This window comes from Tenrec ecaudatus, chromosome 6, assembly GCF_050624435.1.
Source record: "Tenrec ecaudatus isolate mTenEca1 chromosome 6, mTenEca1.hap1, whole genome shotgun sequence".
Lineage (NCBI taxonomy): Eukaryota > Metazoa > Chordata > Mammalia > Afrosoricida > Tenrecidae > Tenrec > Tenrec ecaudatus.
In genome coordinates, this window is record NC_134535.1 from 143,433,387 (window position 1) to 143,450,545 (window position 17,159).

At 44.0% G+C, this 17,159-nt stretch overlaps 2 protein-coding genes across 4 annotated transcripts in view; one reads left to right on the forward strand and one right to left on the reverse strand.

Annotated features, from left to right (window-relative positions):
- Window positions 1-17,159, reverse strand: part of SUMF1 (sulfatase modifying factor 1) — a 113,779-nt gene that overhangs the window by 67,285 nt on the left and 29,335 nt on the right. The window contains exons 4-6 of the mRNA XM_075552322.1: window positions 12,095-12,177; window positions 10,482-10,604; window positions 9,623-9,737 (exon numbers count right to left, since the gene is read on the reverse strand). Coding sequence (XP_075408437.1) covers window positions 9,623-9,737; window positions 10,482-10,604; window positions 12,095-12,177 — 321 coding nt within the window. The remainder of the gene's footprint in view (window positions 1-9,622; window positions 9,738-10,481; window positions 10,605-12,094; window positions 12,178-17,159) is intronic.
- On the forward strand, window positions 8,152-8,654 carry LOC142451276 (ubiquitin-conjugating enzyme E2 C-like). Of its 3 annotated transcripts, none has more exons than XM_075553166.1 (2): window positions 8,152-8,471; window positions 8,544-8,654. In XM_075553166.1, the coding sequence occupies exons 1-2, from the start codon at window positions 8,187-8,189 to the stop codon at window positions 8,652-8,654; spliced, it is 396 nt and encodes a 131-aa protein (XP_075409281.1). In that variant the 5' UTR covers window positions 8,152-8,186. The 3 variants fall into 3 exon arrangements, with proteins under 3 accessions (XP_075409281.1, XP_075409282.1, XP_075409280.1); XM_075553167.1 differs by having other exon boundaries at window positions 8,152-8,317; window positions 8,390-8,654; XM_075553165.1 differs by having other exon boundaries at window positions 8,152-8,654.

Below are 17,159 nucleotides of genomic sequence, written 5' to 3' on the forward strand. Positions count from 1 at the left end.
CCAATGATTTGGCAGCTCGTGTACTTATAAAGAAACAAAATTCTCTAGTGGCAAGCACTGTAAAGTATTCACAATGTTCCAAAACAGTCTCCCCTCCCCCATAGTAAATGTGTTTAAGAAAGAAACACAGAGCCAGAAAGAAAGCAAAGCAGAAAAGGGGGTGAAGGGAGACGCTGGATAGGGCAAGATATGACAAAATAACAATCTATAAATTACCAAGGGCTCATGAGGGAGGGGGGAGCGGGGACGGAGGGGAAAAAAAAAGAGGACCTGATGCCAAGGGCTTACATGGAGAGCAAATGCTTCAAAAATGATTAGGGCAAAAAATGTACAGATGTGCTTTATACAATTGATGTATGTATATGTATGGATTGTGAAAAGAGTTGTATCAGCCCCTAATAAAATGTTAAAAAAACAAACAAACAAAAAGAAAGCAAAGCAAAGGGGTAGGAGAAGAATCGCAGGCTTGAAGTTGAGCAGTTCTGATGCAATTCTTGCAGTTTCTGCACTATCCAAGCTTGAGGGTCAGAGTCACAAAGGGCAGCAGTCATGCATCTTCTATCATTCACCCTCATTTCACACCGCTCTAAAAGTTGGAATCCTGGGTATGAAAGAGGACTTACCACACTATTTACAACTGGTTTCTTTCTGTAGTTCTTAGAATGTATTCTTTATTTTTGAAATTACTTTGGGGGAGGAGCATTTTGTCCTGTATCAGGTGAACGTTTACTTAGCAAAATGGTTTTCCATTTAGTAATTCACACAGAGCATTCTTCAAGATTGTTTGCAATCTCAGCAATGTGTCAGCTCTCTTCCTGTTTTCACCCTGGGCTTCCCATCTCCCTTCATCTGGTTTCTATTTATCACCTTATACTCAAGCTGTCAGGCACTTAGAGATTGTGCCCTGCTGATCGGGAATTACCATGGGTTCATTCAAATAAAGGCAGCAGAAGCTGTCGTTCATCCCTTCAGAAAGGTACATACCCACCTCTCAGGACCAACTATGCTATTTTTAACTCCTATGGGTCCCTTCTTCAATGGGCCCTCATACTTATTTGAGTTTGCTGTGTTGACTCAGACTTGCACCTGCCACTCCACTCAGGCCTGAGCCAGGTGTCGTGGTTTCTGCAGTGACCCTCCCAGCTGCAGAGCACACCCCGAGGGCCCATGTGAGCCCTTCTCAGTCCAGTCTTATTGGCATGTCCCTAAACAAAGAAGCCACGTATGTAGGTCTGATGCTCACCACCACCCATTTTCAGGGTGGGACAGCAGAATCCACAGGTAAACTATTACACACTTGGTAGTGGATTCCCAAGTCTGTGACCACTGTCCTGTTGTTCTTATCAATTCCTTTTTCCAGGTCTGATGAGCACCCACATCAGTGCCTTCCATCTATCCCAAAACACAAGTTCTGTTTACCCAGAGTGGTCCCCCCCACCCCGGAACTTCCTGTTCTATCCCAGAAAGCCCTGCTTCTTACCCAGTGACAATCTGAGACCAGGTGGAAACTATTTCAGTCCCAAACGTTTACTCATTCGCTAAATAAAACTAGGTATCTGCAAGACAGCCCACAAATAGATGACTCAATAAGTTGTCTGCTTCTATACTAAGGTTGGATGATCAATTTGTGTGTCAGGATTCCAATCCACAGCAACCCCATTTACCCCGGCTTCCTTCTGCTCAGACACAGCTCATCATCTTCCGGGCTCCAATACACCCCCACGTTCCGCCTCCCCAGCCTCGCTGGCAAGGTGGGGGTAGAGTGTGCCCATGGCAAATGGAGAGCATCCTGGAGCTTTGAGGATGAAAGGAGACAAAATAGACCCCCAACTCACAGGGATCATACAGTTCAGAGTAGAATTGCCCCTGGGGTCTCCCAGACAGAAACCTTGTGTAAAAGTAGAAAGCCTACCTTGCTCCCGAGGAGCAACTGGTGGTGTTGGACTCCCAACCTTGTGGTTAGCAACCCAGTGAGTAACCCACTAAGCCATCGGTATTAACTAAACAAACATAGAGGTTAAACATTAGAGTAATAATGAAAAAAATAATGTGTTTGGAAACCTATTAAAAACCCAAGAAATAAAAAACCCAAGGTATTTCTCTTTGTAAACTTGCCTAAGACCAAGAGTCAAAACCTTTTGCTTCAAGGGGTAAGTAGTAAGAATTTTACACTTTGTGAACTAAGAGACAACATTTAGGAAACAATGTATGTGGAAAAGAATTTTAAATTCTTGTGGAATCCCTTTAAATTACAGCTTGAGATAATCTTTACACTATAAATCTGAAGCCAACAACAGTGCCTAAAATCTTCTCATACCCCAGTGATTGTTTAGCTTAATTAGTAAAAATTATCTGCCTTGTGTTCATTTAAAGAACTATCTACAAAGGATTAAAAGGATTAGAAAAGAAATATAAGGGTTAGGAAGTTTGTGTTAATGTGGGAGGAGTAACTTGGAATACTTACACAACTTGAAGACTATATGCAATGTTACTGAATTCTACACACAGAAATTGTTGAATTGGTATATGTTTTGCTGTGTACATTTCATTAACAACAAAAAAGTAAATTATTATTTTTAAAATATTAGTTAGTGGTTATCTTGTGTGGTAGTTACACAATGTCCTGTCAACTTGAGCAAAGGGGTGGAATATGGCCTGTCATTAAGCTCGAAGCTTCATGACCTCATTTGGAGGCACAAAGAAGATAAATAGCTCACTGGAGGCCAGTTACACTCTCTGCTTGTCTCTCTGCCAAAAATTCCTGTTGACAAGCCACGTGGAGCAGTACTGATGGAGCCAGAGCCCTGGAGCTGAAGGAGCCACGTGGAGACCCACACCAGCACTAAGATGAGATGCTACCACTGCCACTGGATCCACAAGGCTTTCCACCCACTGGCCTGTGAGCTTCCTGCATTCAGCATCATTGCATGTGCTGCATAAGTCTGAAGAGGAACTTCCAGACTTGTATCAGCCATATGAGCTAATGTTGGACATATAGACTTGATCTGGACTGGGCCGGGATGTTTTCGCAATATACAGTTGTTCTTTTCTTAATCTATAATTACCCTTTAATATAAAACTCTCTCTTACACACATATGAGTGTTACTGGATTTGTTTCTCAAGTCTACCTAGATAAACTAAACAAGAAAAACAATTATATATTTTCTATTTTAAAAAAGGCTTTCAAGAAAGGGAGAGGGCTTAGACACTTGGTGCAGAGGTCACTATGCACACACACTCAGTTGTCTTTTCACTGACAAGGACTGTTTGCTTCATTGGTTTCCACACTCCCACTTTAGCCCAGAGAAAGGGAGTGGGTCATGTTTGATACACGGTGATACCAGTTATACCAGTGAGACCTCAATACTCAGTCCTTGATGCAGTGTCCATACATAATATGCAGTAAGAAAAAAAATCTAAAAGGAACATATATACATATAAGTTATACCTGTAACACACAAAATTTTAAAATTACTTTTAGTCCCAGGAAAATTTTCCGTTGGTATGAGAGACTAACTCCTCCTAGGCTTTCTGACATAAATGCAGTCCCTGGTTATGGATGAGCTCTGTCCCTATGTATGTCTTAACTTACAGGTAAAATCTGAAATAGTTCACATAGTTCTCCTTTACCCTTACTTTGGCTGAAAAAGGACCGCCGGTGACATAATGGAGTCACAAGTTGGGCTTCTAATCACCAGACTACCAGTTCAACTCCATCAGCTGCTCCCCAGGAGAAAGATGAGGCTGGCTGCTCCAGTAAACATGGACAGTCTCAGAAATGTTGTAGAGAAGTTACACTCTGCCCATAAGTTGGCATCAGTGGGTTTTAATGGACAGAGCTTCTGGTGATGATGTGGAATAAGTACTGGGCTGATAAATACAAGACTGCTAATTCAGAACCAGGACAGTTCTGAGAGAGACAAAGCTGTCGGCTTCTGTAAAGATTGAGTCTCAGAAAACATATTTAGGGTCTCTCTGAGCCAGAAATGGCCGTGGGATACTGCTAAAAAAAAAAAAAAGGCTCAGATAAACAAGTGGGCATCTATCTGAGAAGCAACAAAGCCCACATGGAAGAAGCACACCAGCCTCTGTGATAATGAGGTGGCGATGGGATCAAGTATTCAAGCATCAAAGACCAAGAACAAAAAATCATATCAATGTGAATGAAGGGGTGTGTGGAGTGGAGACCCAACGCCCATCTGTAGAAGATTGGACATCCCCTTACAGAAGGGTCACAAGGAAGAGACTAGCCAGTCACGATAATAGTATAGCGCCGTTGAAGCACACAACTTTCCTCTAGTCCTTTAATGCTTCCTCCCCCATACTATCATGACCTTATGTGATAGGTAGGTTTGATTTAAAATAATGAAGAAAATGTTCTAAAACTTATGGTGATGATTGTGCAACTCTTCGATGTGATTGAACTATTGAACTGTGTATGTGAATTATATGCCATTGACACAGTTTTAACAAAAAAGAGAAAATGTGACTTCTACTTTGCTGTTCTTTGTCAAGACTATTTGGAGCTTTTTAAAAAATAAATCATTTTATTGGAGGCTTGTACAACTCTTAATCACAAGCCATATATCCATCCATTGTGTCAAGCACATTTGTACATTTGTTGCCATCATCATTCTCAAAATATTTTCTTTCTACTTGAGCCCTTGGTATCAGCTCCTCATTTTTCCTCTCCTCCCTCCTCCACCCCCCTGACTCAAGAACCCTTGATAATTTATAAATTATTATTTTTCCATGTCTTGCACTGTCTGATGTCTCCCTTCACCCACTTCTCTGTTGTCAGGCCCCCAGGGAAGGGGTTATATGAACATCATTGTGATTGGTTTCCCTTTTCTCCCTTACCCTCCTGGTAACTCTACTCTCATTTTTGGTCCTGAGGTGCTTATCTGTCCTGGATTCCCTGTGTTTACAACTCTGATCTGTACCAGTGTACATGCTCTGGTCTAGCAGAATTTGTAAGGCAGAATTGGGGCCATGACAGTGGGGGAGAGGAAGCATTAAAGAAATAGAGGAAAGTTGTATGCTTGATCGGTGCTATACTGCGCCCTGACTGGCTCATCTCCTTCCCGGGACCCTTCTGTAAGGGTGTCCAATTGCCTACAGATGAGCTTTGGGTCTCTATTTCACACTGCCCCTCATTTACATTGATATGATTTTTTGTTCTTTGATGCCTAATACCTAACCCTATCAACACCTCGTGATCACACAGGCTGGTGTGCTTCTTCCATGTGGGTTTTGTTGCTTCTCACCTAGATGGTCACTTATTGTTGTTGTATTGTTTCTTTGTTTTGCTCTGTCTTGGTTTTTTTGTGCATATTGTTATCTCTGCAGGTCTATATACATAAGATAGGCAGGATAAACAATCTGTAGGAAAAAACAACTGACTATGGTTCTGGGGGGACATGAGAGAGGTGGAGGCAGGGGAAAAGAAGTGGGTGTTAACCCCAGGGACAAGGGAACAACAAGGGATCTAAAATTGATGGCAAGTAGGGTATAGGAGCCCTGGTAGGGCTTGATCAAGGGCAATGTAACCGAGAAGAATTACTGAAATCCAAATGAAGGCTGAATATGATCGTGGGACAAGAGGAAAGTAAAAGGAAATAGAAGAAAGAACTAAGAGGCAAAGGGCACTTATAGAGGTCTAAATACAGGCATGTACAAATGTAAATATATTTATATATGAGGATGGGGAAATAGATCTAGGTACATATATTTATAGGTTTCACATTAAAGTAGCAGATGGTAGCCGATATTAAGGGCTCAAGTGGAAGGCAAATGTTTTGAGAATGATGATGGCAACAAATGTACATATGTGCTTGACACAATGGATGTAAGTATGGATTGTGATAAGAATTGTAGGAGCCCCTAATAAAATGATTTTTTTAAAAGAAACTTTATGTTCAAATGCAAAAAAGTAGCAGATGGACATTGGGCCTCCACTCAGGTACTCCCTCAACACAAGAACACTTTTTTCTATTAACCTGGCATCCTATTATACTCACCTTCCCGACAGGGTTGCCGAAGCCAAAGCAGGTACATAAGCAAATGTGGTAAAGAAAGCTGATGGTGCCCAGTCATCAAAAGGTATTTGGAGCTTCTTACAATTCTTTGTGAATTTAAGGGAAAATATGTGGAGACTCAAAATGGATTTCGAACTTCTACAGTAAGCATTTCCTTCTATGAACCTAGGGCTCAAAACTGAAGCTCTAACACAGATGGCGACCGGGAACAAAGGTTTATTTTTACATTCGAATTTTGGAAGCATTTGGTCATGTTCCAAATAATGTATCTGTGTTTTACTTACAAATACATTTTGGGATTCTTTTTCTGTGAAACTAGCAAAAATACAACTCCCCTCTCCCAACTTTTTAATAACAATTATTTGAAAGATTGACAAAGAGAAATTTATCCTCCGTAACAGCAAACTCAGAAAGATAATATTTTTTCACTACAAGATTTCCTCTACCACTGTGTTAAGAGAAAATGAAAATGCTTTTGACATTGCTCCACTGGTTTATAAGATTATGCTGGCAAAAGAACACTGTGAAAGGCGCTTTCATACATGGAGCGAAGAGAACATGCCCCGGGTATTCTGGAAAACAATTAAGCCATTTATTAGTCAACTTTTAACCCAAAAGTTTTCTAGCCTTTCATTCACTAATTTAGCTTCTGAGAATCTTTCCTAAGAAAATAATTGGATCTAACAAAGTTCAGTATTTATGTGCAAGAAATCTGACCCCACCCACACCAAGGCAAAACACTAAGAACAGCAAGGGTAGCAGAGCAATGGGGAGTGGCACCCCATCAGACTCTAAAGGTCAACAAAAAGACCTTGAACTACTTCTAGGCGTTTCTTTTCTTTTGCCTTTTTTTGTTGCTGTTTTCTTTTCTTTTGTTGCTTTGTTTTGCTCTGTCTTGTTTTTGTGCATATTATTATCTCTCCATGTCTATCTAAATAAGATAGGCGGGATAATCTGGAGGAAAAAACAATGTTCACCTTCCCAACATGATCACTGAAGACAAATGGGTGCACAAGCAAATGTGGTGAAGAAAGCTGATGGTACCCAGCTTAAAGATAAACAAGTAGCCATCAAGCTGAAAAGCAACAAAATCCACATGGAAGAAGCACACCAGCCTGTGTGACCAAGAGATGTCAGGAGGATCAGGTATCAGGCATCAAAGACCCAGAAGTAAAAATTGTATCATTGTGAATGCGGGGGGAGTATGGAGTGGAGAAGCAAAGCCTATCTGTAGGCAATTGGACATCCCCTTACAGAAGAGTCCCGGGGAAGACACGAACCAGTCGGGGTGCAGTATAGCACCAATGAAACATACAACTTTCCTCTAGTTCTTGAATGCGTCCTCTCCTCCACTATCATGACCCAAATTTGACCTTACAAATCCGGCTAGACCAGAGGATGTACATGGTACAGATAAGAGTTGGAAACACAGGGAATCGAGAACAGATAAACCCCTCAGGACCAATATTGAGAGTAACCATACCAGAAGGGGAAGGGGAAGGTGTGGGGGAGAAAGGTGGAACCGATCACAAGGATCTACCTATAACTCCCTCCCGGGGGGATTGACAACAGAAAAGTGGGTGAAGGGAGACGTCGGACAGTGTAAGATGACAAAATAATAATAATTTATAAATTATCAAGGGTTTATGAGGGAAGAGGAGTGGGGAGGGAGGGGAAAAAATGAGGAGCTGATACCAAGGGCTCAAGTAGAAAGCAAATGATTTGAGAATGATGATAGTAACAAATGTACAAATGTTCTTGACACAATGGATGGATGTATGGATTGTATAAGAGTTATATAAGCCCCCAATAAAATGATTTTAAAAAAGAGATAGTATACTGGAAAAAACAAACAGTTGTACGAGCCCCCAAAATGATTTTAAACTAAATAAATGAAATTAGATTCTCTGACTTCTAAAAAATAAAAGAAAGAAAGAAATGCACTGTTGCATTGTTTAAGAGCAAAACAAACCCCACCCCAAACTAAACTTGCAACACTAAGGATAAGGGGTGGGAAACTAAATTAGTGTTTATCTATGTGGCAAGTTAGCTGCTGAAAGACAATTTAGGTATGAAAGATTGTTAATAATAGATAAAAATCAGTTGTCTTCCAGTCTCCGGAGATCCCGTCTGCCAACACCGGGCGAATGGCCTCCCCAAACCGCGACCCAGCCGCAGCCAGTGTCGTAGCCGCCCGGAAAGGAGCCGAGCCCAGCGGGGGCGCAGTCCGGGGTTCCGTGGGCAAGAGGCTACAACAGGAGCTGATGACCCTCATGATGTCTGGCGACAAAGGAATCTCTGCCTTACCGGAATCAGACAACCTTTTCAAGTGGATAGGGACCATCCACAGAGCAGCTGGTACCGTCTCTGAAGACCTGAGGTATAAGCTCTCCCTGGAGCTCCCCAGTGGCTACCCTTACAATGCACCCACAGTGAAGTTCCTCACCCTCTGCTACCACCCCAACGTGGACACTCAGGGTAACATCTGCCTGGACATCCTGAAGGACAAGTGGTCTGCCCTGTATGACGTCAGGACGATTCTCCTCTCCATCCAGAGCCTACTGGGAGAGCCCAACATCGACAGCCCTTTGAACACACATGCTGCGGAACTCTAGAAAAACCCCACAGCCTTTAAGAAATACCTGTAGGAAACCTACTCAAAGCAAGTCTCCAGCCAAGAGCCCTGACCTTCCCTGTCCTTGTGTTCTCTTCTCTTCTGTAGCTGTCTGTCCTCCCTCCACCCCGCCCCTTGATGTCTGTGTAGAACTCTTATCTCAAGCTGTGGTGTCATTTCTGTTGTGTTTGTTTTTTAAATTAAGTCTCCATTTGCACCCTGTGATGATTGTATTAAATAAATAACATTACATTTGGGGTTGGTTCGGGGGGGGGGGGGGGGGGGAGATAAAAATCTTCCTGATACAATATTACAGGAGGGAAAGGTGGGATTTTAAATACATAACTGCTCTGACTTAAATACAGTATTTAAAAAATAAATTCACATGCACCAGAAATACTATTGCTGGTAAATGTGTGCCGGTTAGGAACCTGAGCCTTGGACATGAACTGACCTAGTTCAAATCCCAGCTGTGCCACTTTCCAGCAGTGTAACGTTGGGCAAGCTAGTTAGTCCCCCAATGCTTCCAGAATGCTCAGCTGGAAAATGACAGTACCAGTGCCTACCTTATAGAGGTGAAGTGACAATGACACGAGAGAACCCATGTCATTGTCAAGCACCACCCCTGGAGTCCTTGCATGCATGCCATAGCCGCTAGCCTCAGTCACCCAGAAAGCCAAGGGGAGGGACCCCAACAAAAGGCTAACAGGTTCAGTGGCAAAGTCCCAGCCTGTTGACTTTCCTCCATATGCTCTTTGTGTTTTCCCAACTGTTGCCCTATGATCTGCTGTACTATCCAACTGGAGAGAAAGCTGACCTATGAAAAGGAGGACTTGATCAGCCATATTCTCTACATGCCATCTTGCATGAATGCAAGGAGGGGGCCACGTGTCAGTCAGTGACTGAGCAATGCCTCTGGCCCCTGGACATTCTCTGAGCCACCACCCTCCTCCAGCAGCCCCTACTCACGGGTGCAGTCCCTCGGAATCCATCCTCGCCAGTGTTGCTCACGGGAAACTCGCCCTGCCAAATGTTGGCATAATGTTGACCTTTGGGCTGCAGCTTATTGCCCCAGGGGAAAAGTCTGTCAGAAGAGACACAGCCTGTCAGGCAGGCCCAGGCTACGGATTAAAGGCAAGAGCAGGAATGCAATGAATGAGAGGACATGGCTAGCTTGTTCTAGGCACGTTGTTCTTCATTTTAAGATAGAAATAAATAACACTTTTAATGAGAATCCTTTCAAAGGAAAAAGGAAAAAAGAAACTCCCATATATCAGCGCCTGTCAAGTTTACAACAGCCTTCGTCTCCCCCAAGCCCTTAGGAGGTCCGATGCAATTGCATCGCTGAGAAGGGCTTCCTGAAGAAGCAGGCCTGTGTGGACTTATATGGCAGCGCGATCGGGCAGCAACACACCACACTGTTTTTATAAAGTCTTCACTATTTTAAGGAACCTCTCCTAGAAGATGTGACCCACCCAGGCATTTGTGGTCGAAGCAGAGCAAAGCTGCTGCTTCAGAAGAGGCCTAAAATGCTAGAAGTGAGACAGCTTGCCAACGAGCTCTGGGAGGGACATGGCAGCGCAGGGAGCAGGGCTGTGCGAGCTGGCTGTGGGCTGGAGACAGTCCACGTTACCAGACACTCGGTTCTGGGGCCGGGAGAGGGTCCCAAGTAACTTTGTGGAGATGATAAAAACCCAGTAAGAAAAAAGAGAAGTTGTTGATATTAAGGGCTTTTTGTTTGTCTTTTCTTGTTAAGCATGTCTCTAGCAGCTGCGCAGTGTTAGAAAAGTTCAATGCACTGTTGGCCAAGACAAGCTCCTCCAAATACCTGTTCTCCAGGCCACCTCGACAGCTGTACTCCCATTCTGCTTCTGTGGGCAACCGCTTTCCTAGCCACGCGCAATAGGCCACCGCGTCGTTCCAGGACACGTGGAGCACAGGGTGGTGCAGCCTGCGGAAGAGGGAGGCAGAGTGAAGACTGGGAAGAAAAACTGCCTTTGCGAAGCTCCAACAAAACCATGACACCTCGGCAGGTCCTCTGGTCTGGAGCTCACGTCCCAGTCAAGCCACAGCCGCCATCCTCGCCCCCCTCCCCAGCCGTGCCTCCACACAAAGTGCTTCTGATGTGACTAGTTCCTAGTGTACTCTAATTCCCCGGGGAACCAGACTCAAAACACCCTCTAGGACTCTTGTCAGCACTGATGAGTGGTGTACTTTTCTCAGGAGACTCAGCATTCACCTCTAGGTTCTCCTTCTGCAATCTACTTTTCTTTCCCCTCTGCAATTAAATTCATAAAACAAGACTATCAATTGGGAATTAAGTGTGAGGATCTGTTGCCCATGAGTTTTATGAATCTGTCCCTCACAATCAGTGGGGGTCCCCCGCCACTCACCCAGGTCCCCACAGTAAGTATAGAGACCGCCAACTTAGCCTTCCAATATGTGTGAAGAAGCTGGATCCCTAGGCTGAACTTTATGTGCTTCCAGCTTCTCAACTATGAGGACAATAACCGGGAACTTTGTTCAAAACAAAGGCTCAAAAGTCTCTTCTGAGAAACTAGGTTAGGAGAACAGTTTTCTTGGGCTGTTGAGTCCTTAACACAAATCTTTCTTATCCCCAGAGGTTCCAGCACTACTCAATTTTTGCTGGAAATAATTACGTCCTTGCTACCCTGGAGAATGGTTGACCGCCTTGCGGCTCTGGGGTTTTTTTATTGGATGGTGGCTAAAAGTATGTCAGTCCAGGACTGAAGACCATGCGGACTGCAACCCAAGGGCAGGGCGTGTGCAGTGGCTGCCTGGAGGACACAGCTACAATCCATAAGAGCAATTTTCTTCCTCTTAATGATCAACTTATAAGCAGCCAGGTGCTAGGCTGCAGAGATGAAACATGCTGTGTGATTTGTCCTAGACCTGTCAAAATCGGGAAAGGGGGTGGGGCCTCAAAGAGGTTACTGAAAGGCCAAATAAGGAAAGCAAAGGTCCCTTTATGAGAGTCCTCTTTGACCCAGGCATGGTGTCACGGCCTACACACACAACTCAATCTCTAAACTCAGTGCCTTCGAGTCAATTCTGACTCACAGTGACACTGCAGGACAGAACAGAACTGCCTCAGTGGGTTTTGGAGACTATAAGTATTTAAGCAGCGGTTGGTGGTTTCTAACTGCTAACCTTGTAGTTAGCAGCCCAATACCTAACCACGCCAATCAGGGCTCTTGCAGAGGGACTTCCAAAAGTTCACAGACAAATGGAATTTGTCCCGTGCAAATTTTCCCACATAACTTTTGGGAGCTCCCATGTATATTCCTAGTCATTTTGCTTTCCCATCAACTAATCAGGGTTTATCATTCTCAACCTCTTACAGATGGAGGCATGGAGCCATCCACAGGGATCAGTTTGGGAAGGAAACATGTCAACCAAGGAAGGATCCACCTGCCTCACCTGTGGAAAACAGTAGAGTCTGGCCCTTCCGGATGTCTCCAGTTGGCGCCTTTAACAGGTAACCACCAGGGAGCAGCTGCCACCTCAAAGCAATGCAGAGCATACCAACATTAGCGCCACGAGCTCTAGAGTGACACTGACCCAGCCAGTGCAGCAAGAAGCTCACTGGGCTTTAGCTTCCACTGGGACAACACAACTCCCTGCCCTGGAATATCAGAAACTTTAGATGTATGCAAAAACTGTTTACATCTAAATAATCTCTGACAACAGCAAAAATGAGACCAAAAATACTGATACCATAAAACACTGTAGTGGTCAAATGAATACATACTGAAATTGTATAAAGCTCCAAGAACTTTAAGAAGCTACCCTACTAGTTAATCCTCTACAATCTATAATAAGTGAGACATAGGTGAACACAACTCCTATTCTCCTAGTTGAAAGACCAGGGAATCAGTGCTAACCGTACAATTAAGGGCTGGGTGAAAGGTCAAGCAAGAATCGATCACACCTAAGCCAATGAGTAGGGGCTGCCTAGATGAAGGTGGACCACTGCTGCCTGATGCTGACAAGTCTCAGGCAACCTGACGTGATCTGTCATGGCTGTGTGGAGAGGCCAAGAACTACCTGGAAGACAGAGGTCTCAGTGGAGCAGAGTGAAGGGCTGCCCTCAGGAGAAGAAGCACATCTCCTCAGGTCATGGGCACGCTACCTCAGGGCCTCACCCAATGTTTGCATCCTTTTCCTTCTGCATTAAAGACAGCCCTTACTCTAGAATTTGTAGTCATTCAAATGGATTTCTGGTTCTAGGGGGGGGAAAAAAGTGGGGGAGGAGCCTGGGCCACTGAATCAGCCCAGTGAATAGGCAGAGGAAAGGTTTCCTGCAGCCTCAGGGGGTTGGACTGGTCAGGGAAGAAAAGCCGAGATGTCACTAGACACAGTTGGTGCATGGAGTGGGATTTACTATCCACCACAACTCTGGCATCAGGGTGGAGAGGCTCTGCTCCCCTGGGCTGCTGTCATAGCGCTTCCTACTCCTTCTTCAAGGGGACCTGCGGGGAGTTGGTGTCAATTCAGGATATCCTTGGGCAGCTGTCCATTCTCTTCTCAAGTCTATCTGACTGAAATACTTACTGAGCGCCTACTACATGACAGACACAGTACCTGGTTCCTGAGGGAGTTCTACAATTCACAGGAATCCTCAGAACCTGATTAAGAAGACTGCTGGCATACTTCAGAATCCCTGATGGTGTGGCGGTTTATGTGTTGGGCTGCTGACTACAAGGTCAGCAGTTCAAATCTACCAGTCACTCAGCTGGAGAAAGATGAGACTTTCTGCTCCCACTAAGACTTACAACCTCATGGCAGTTTTACTTTGTTCTATATAGTTGCTATGTGTACGAATTGAGTCCATGGTTGTGGTTTTGTTGTTGTTGTTTTCCATTAAGTAACTTATTTTGCATGCAATAACCAACAATCGAATCCATTCTACTTCACAGCAACTCTATAAGACAGAACAGAAGTGCGTCATTGGGTTGCCAAGGCTGTACATCTTTATGAAAGCAGACAGCCCCATCTTTCTCCCTTGGAGGAAATATGGGTTTGAACTGCTGACTTTTGGGTTGGCAACCAAGTGTTTTAACCACTGTGAACCATAGATCTTTAACCTAAAGAACAAAGTGAGGTACCAAGTGTGGACTTGGTCACTGAATTATCCTTCACAACTGGCTGTAAAATTCCAATTGGTGGGTCCACACAGCACTGCCTCAGTTCTAATATCATTTCTTAGGGCCCAACATACACTTTTGCTTATTTTAGTTGCCAGCTTTCCTATCTCCCAGTACTACTTCTGCGATCTTTCCCTTTACCTTAGCAATCCACCCTCAATAAACCATTACACCATATGCCCTAAAGTCACAGAGCCAGATGATGACAACAGCAACGCCAAGGCAGCATGGAACATGATGAATACAGTCCCTCTCCCTGTAGCACAGTGGGAAGGAAGGCACTGGGAACACTGTCCTTGGCCAAGAACTACAGAGCAGCACTGGTAAAGAATGGTTCTCAGGGCTGTGATCCCTTTGTCCTCTGCTGCAGAACTGCTGGGTGGGTTCCGTCAGCAACAAAGCATTTACCTTTTACCACCAAGAACAGGGACATCATCCTCAGTTGAGAAGCACTACATTCTGATGGCCAGAGAGACCATGTAAAGCTTAGTGAATGCTTAAGCACGAATGTGTGCTTTGTTGCAGGGCAGTCATGAGAAGGACCCATTCCTGGAATAGGCTGTTTGAATTCAAACAGCAGTGCCCCTTTCAGACTGCATAATCTCAAGGATACTACTCGACCGCCTGGGCCTCCGTGCCCTCATCTGTAAAATGAGGACCCCAGGAAGCAAACGCCAAACCCGATGCTACTGAAAAGATTCCAACTCATAATGCTCTCTTCTGTTAAAGAGTAGAAAGGCTCCACAGGGCCAAGCCTTGAAGGCAACAGACTGACATGAAGCAGCGAACTACTGTATACACTTGGGTATAAGCCAGCCGAGTCACCTAATTTTACCACAAAAACTGCATTAAAAATGTGCTGAAAAACTCAGCTTTTACATGAGTATATAGGGTAACAGAGAGGTCTGTGGGACCGGCCCTAATCCCAGCTATGCAGGGCGCCCTCCCCAGAAGAATGTACTAAGGAGAACAGCACGGATGACACAACCTGAGGAGAGAGGCAGGTCTGCTCAGACCACATGGGAGCAAACTAAGAGGGAAACAGAGAGAGGACTGCTACCTGACCCACCAAACCCAAGGATGACATTCCTGCTCGGCGCAGCCAATGCAGAGAGAACCAGAGGGCCAGCCCCACCATGAGACACAGTGTCCCCTCACAGACCCATAGTGCCACGGGGGACACAGTGTGGGAATTGTTCCTGGTCTGACCCCCCACATACCAGGGCAAAACACAAAGGGAGCATAACCGAGCAGTAAGGGGAGCAAAGCAATGAACTCCTCGAGGAATCCCAAAATCAGACTTTGGGGACAGGGCTTGGTACCTCATCAGACTAGACCAGAAAACAATCAAAAAGATCCACAGACAGACCTGGAAGTATTTATAGGAATTTTTTTCATGTCTTAACTATATAAGATAGGTAAGATAAACAATCCTGAGGAGAAAACAATGTGACCGAAGGTTCTAGGGGGACACAGGAGAGGAGGATATGGGGGAAAGCAAGGGGAGAGACAACACACCAGGGACAAGGGAACAACAAGTGATCTAAAATCAATGGCAAGGAGGGCACAGAATGCCTGGTGGGGTTTGATCAAATGCAATGTAGTCAACAGGAATTACTGAGAGCCAAATGAAGATCAAACATGATAGTGAGATCGAGGAAAATAAAAAGGAAATAGAGGAAAGAACTAGGAAGCAAAAGACACTTATAGAGGTATAAATAGACATGTACATATGTAAATATATTTCTATATAACTATAGGGATATAAGTCTCTATATATTTATATTTATATGTTAAGTATTAAGGTAGCAGATGGACTTTGGGTCCCTACTAAAGTACTCCCTCAACGCAAGAACAACTTGTTCTAATAACCTGGCATTCTGTGATACTCACCTTCCCAACACAATCACTGAAGATAAAATGGGTGCATAGGCAAATGTGGTGAAGAAAGCTGATGATGCTTGACTATTACAAGATAAGATCTGGGATCGTAAACGCTTGAAGATAAACAAGCAGTCCTCTAGCTGGGAAGCAAATGAGCTGATACCAAGGGCTCAAATAGGAACAAAATGTTTTGAAAATGATGATGGCAACATATGTACAAATGTGCTTGACACAATGGGTGTATGTATGGATTGTGATAAGAGCAAGCCATGGTATTTTCAATCACCTCATATGCATATGAAAGCTGAACAATGAATAAGGAAGCTGAGTGGAAAACTGATGCCTTTGAATTATAGTGTTAGCTAAGAATACTGAATATACCATGGATTGCCATAAAAGTGAACAAATCTGTCTTGGAAGAAGTTCAACTGTGATGCTCCTGAGAAGAAAGGATGGCAAGACTCGGTCTCTCATACTTAGAACATGTGATCAAAGAGACCAGTCCCTGGAAAAGGACACCATGCTCGGTAGAGCAGGGAACAATGAAAGGAAAGAAGACCCCTGAAGAGAGAGACTGGCCTAGTGATTGCAACAACGGCTCAAACAGTGATTGATTGTAAGGATGGCAGAGGACCCAGCAACGCTTCACTCTGTTGTCTATCAGGTTGCTATGCACTGAAACCAACTCAACAGCAACTAATAAATGCTTCCTCAAGGAGCTCTGGTGACACAACGATTACGCACTCAGAAGTGAACCAAAAGGTCAGTAGTTTGAGCCAATGAGAAAAGACTTGGCAATTTGCATCAGTAAAGATTAAATACTTGGTTTCCATGCCTATCTTATAAAGTAGGCAAATCAACAATAACAGAGACCAAACCAAATGAAAACAAAATATTGAATAAAAAGAGAAAGGGAAAAAAGATAATAATAACTAGCAAAAAAGCGGGGGGGACCTACAGTTCTCGAGGGAATTGGTGGGAGGAGAGGTGGCAGAAGCAGTGAGCAAACAATGCCAAAGAAAGGGGAACAACTGGGGAATTACAATCAACAAGAAAAAAATTTTTTAAATTAACAATGAGGATGTAGAGATCAAGGGGGTGTTGAAGCAACAGCAATTTAGCTGAGCGAAATTAATAAGAGATGGAAGAAGGGAGAGTGTGATGGTCGGGCAGGAGGAAGGTAAAAGGAAACAGAGGAAAGATCTAGGAAGCAAAACTATAAATAGAGGTATAAGCATAGGTGTGGATATATGTAAATACACTAATTCATAATAATAGAGGTACTGGCCTATGCACATATATTTATATGGGAATACACTGAGGCAGTAGACAGACTTCGGGCCTCTGCTCAAGCCCTCCCTCTATGCAAGAACATTTTGTTCTAACAACCCGGCAACCTGTTATGCTAACCTTCACAGCACAATTGCTGACGACAAAATGTGGTGAAGAAAGGC

What these genes read in the sequence shown, in the direction of transcription:
- LOC142451276 (XM_075553165.1), top strand. Translation starts at nt 8,187, where the DNA reads ATGGCCTCCCCAAACCGCGACCCAGCCGCAGCCAGTGTCGTAGCCGCC.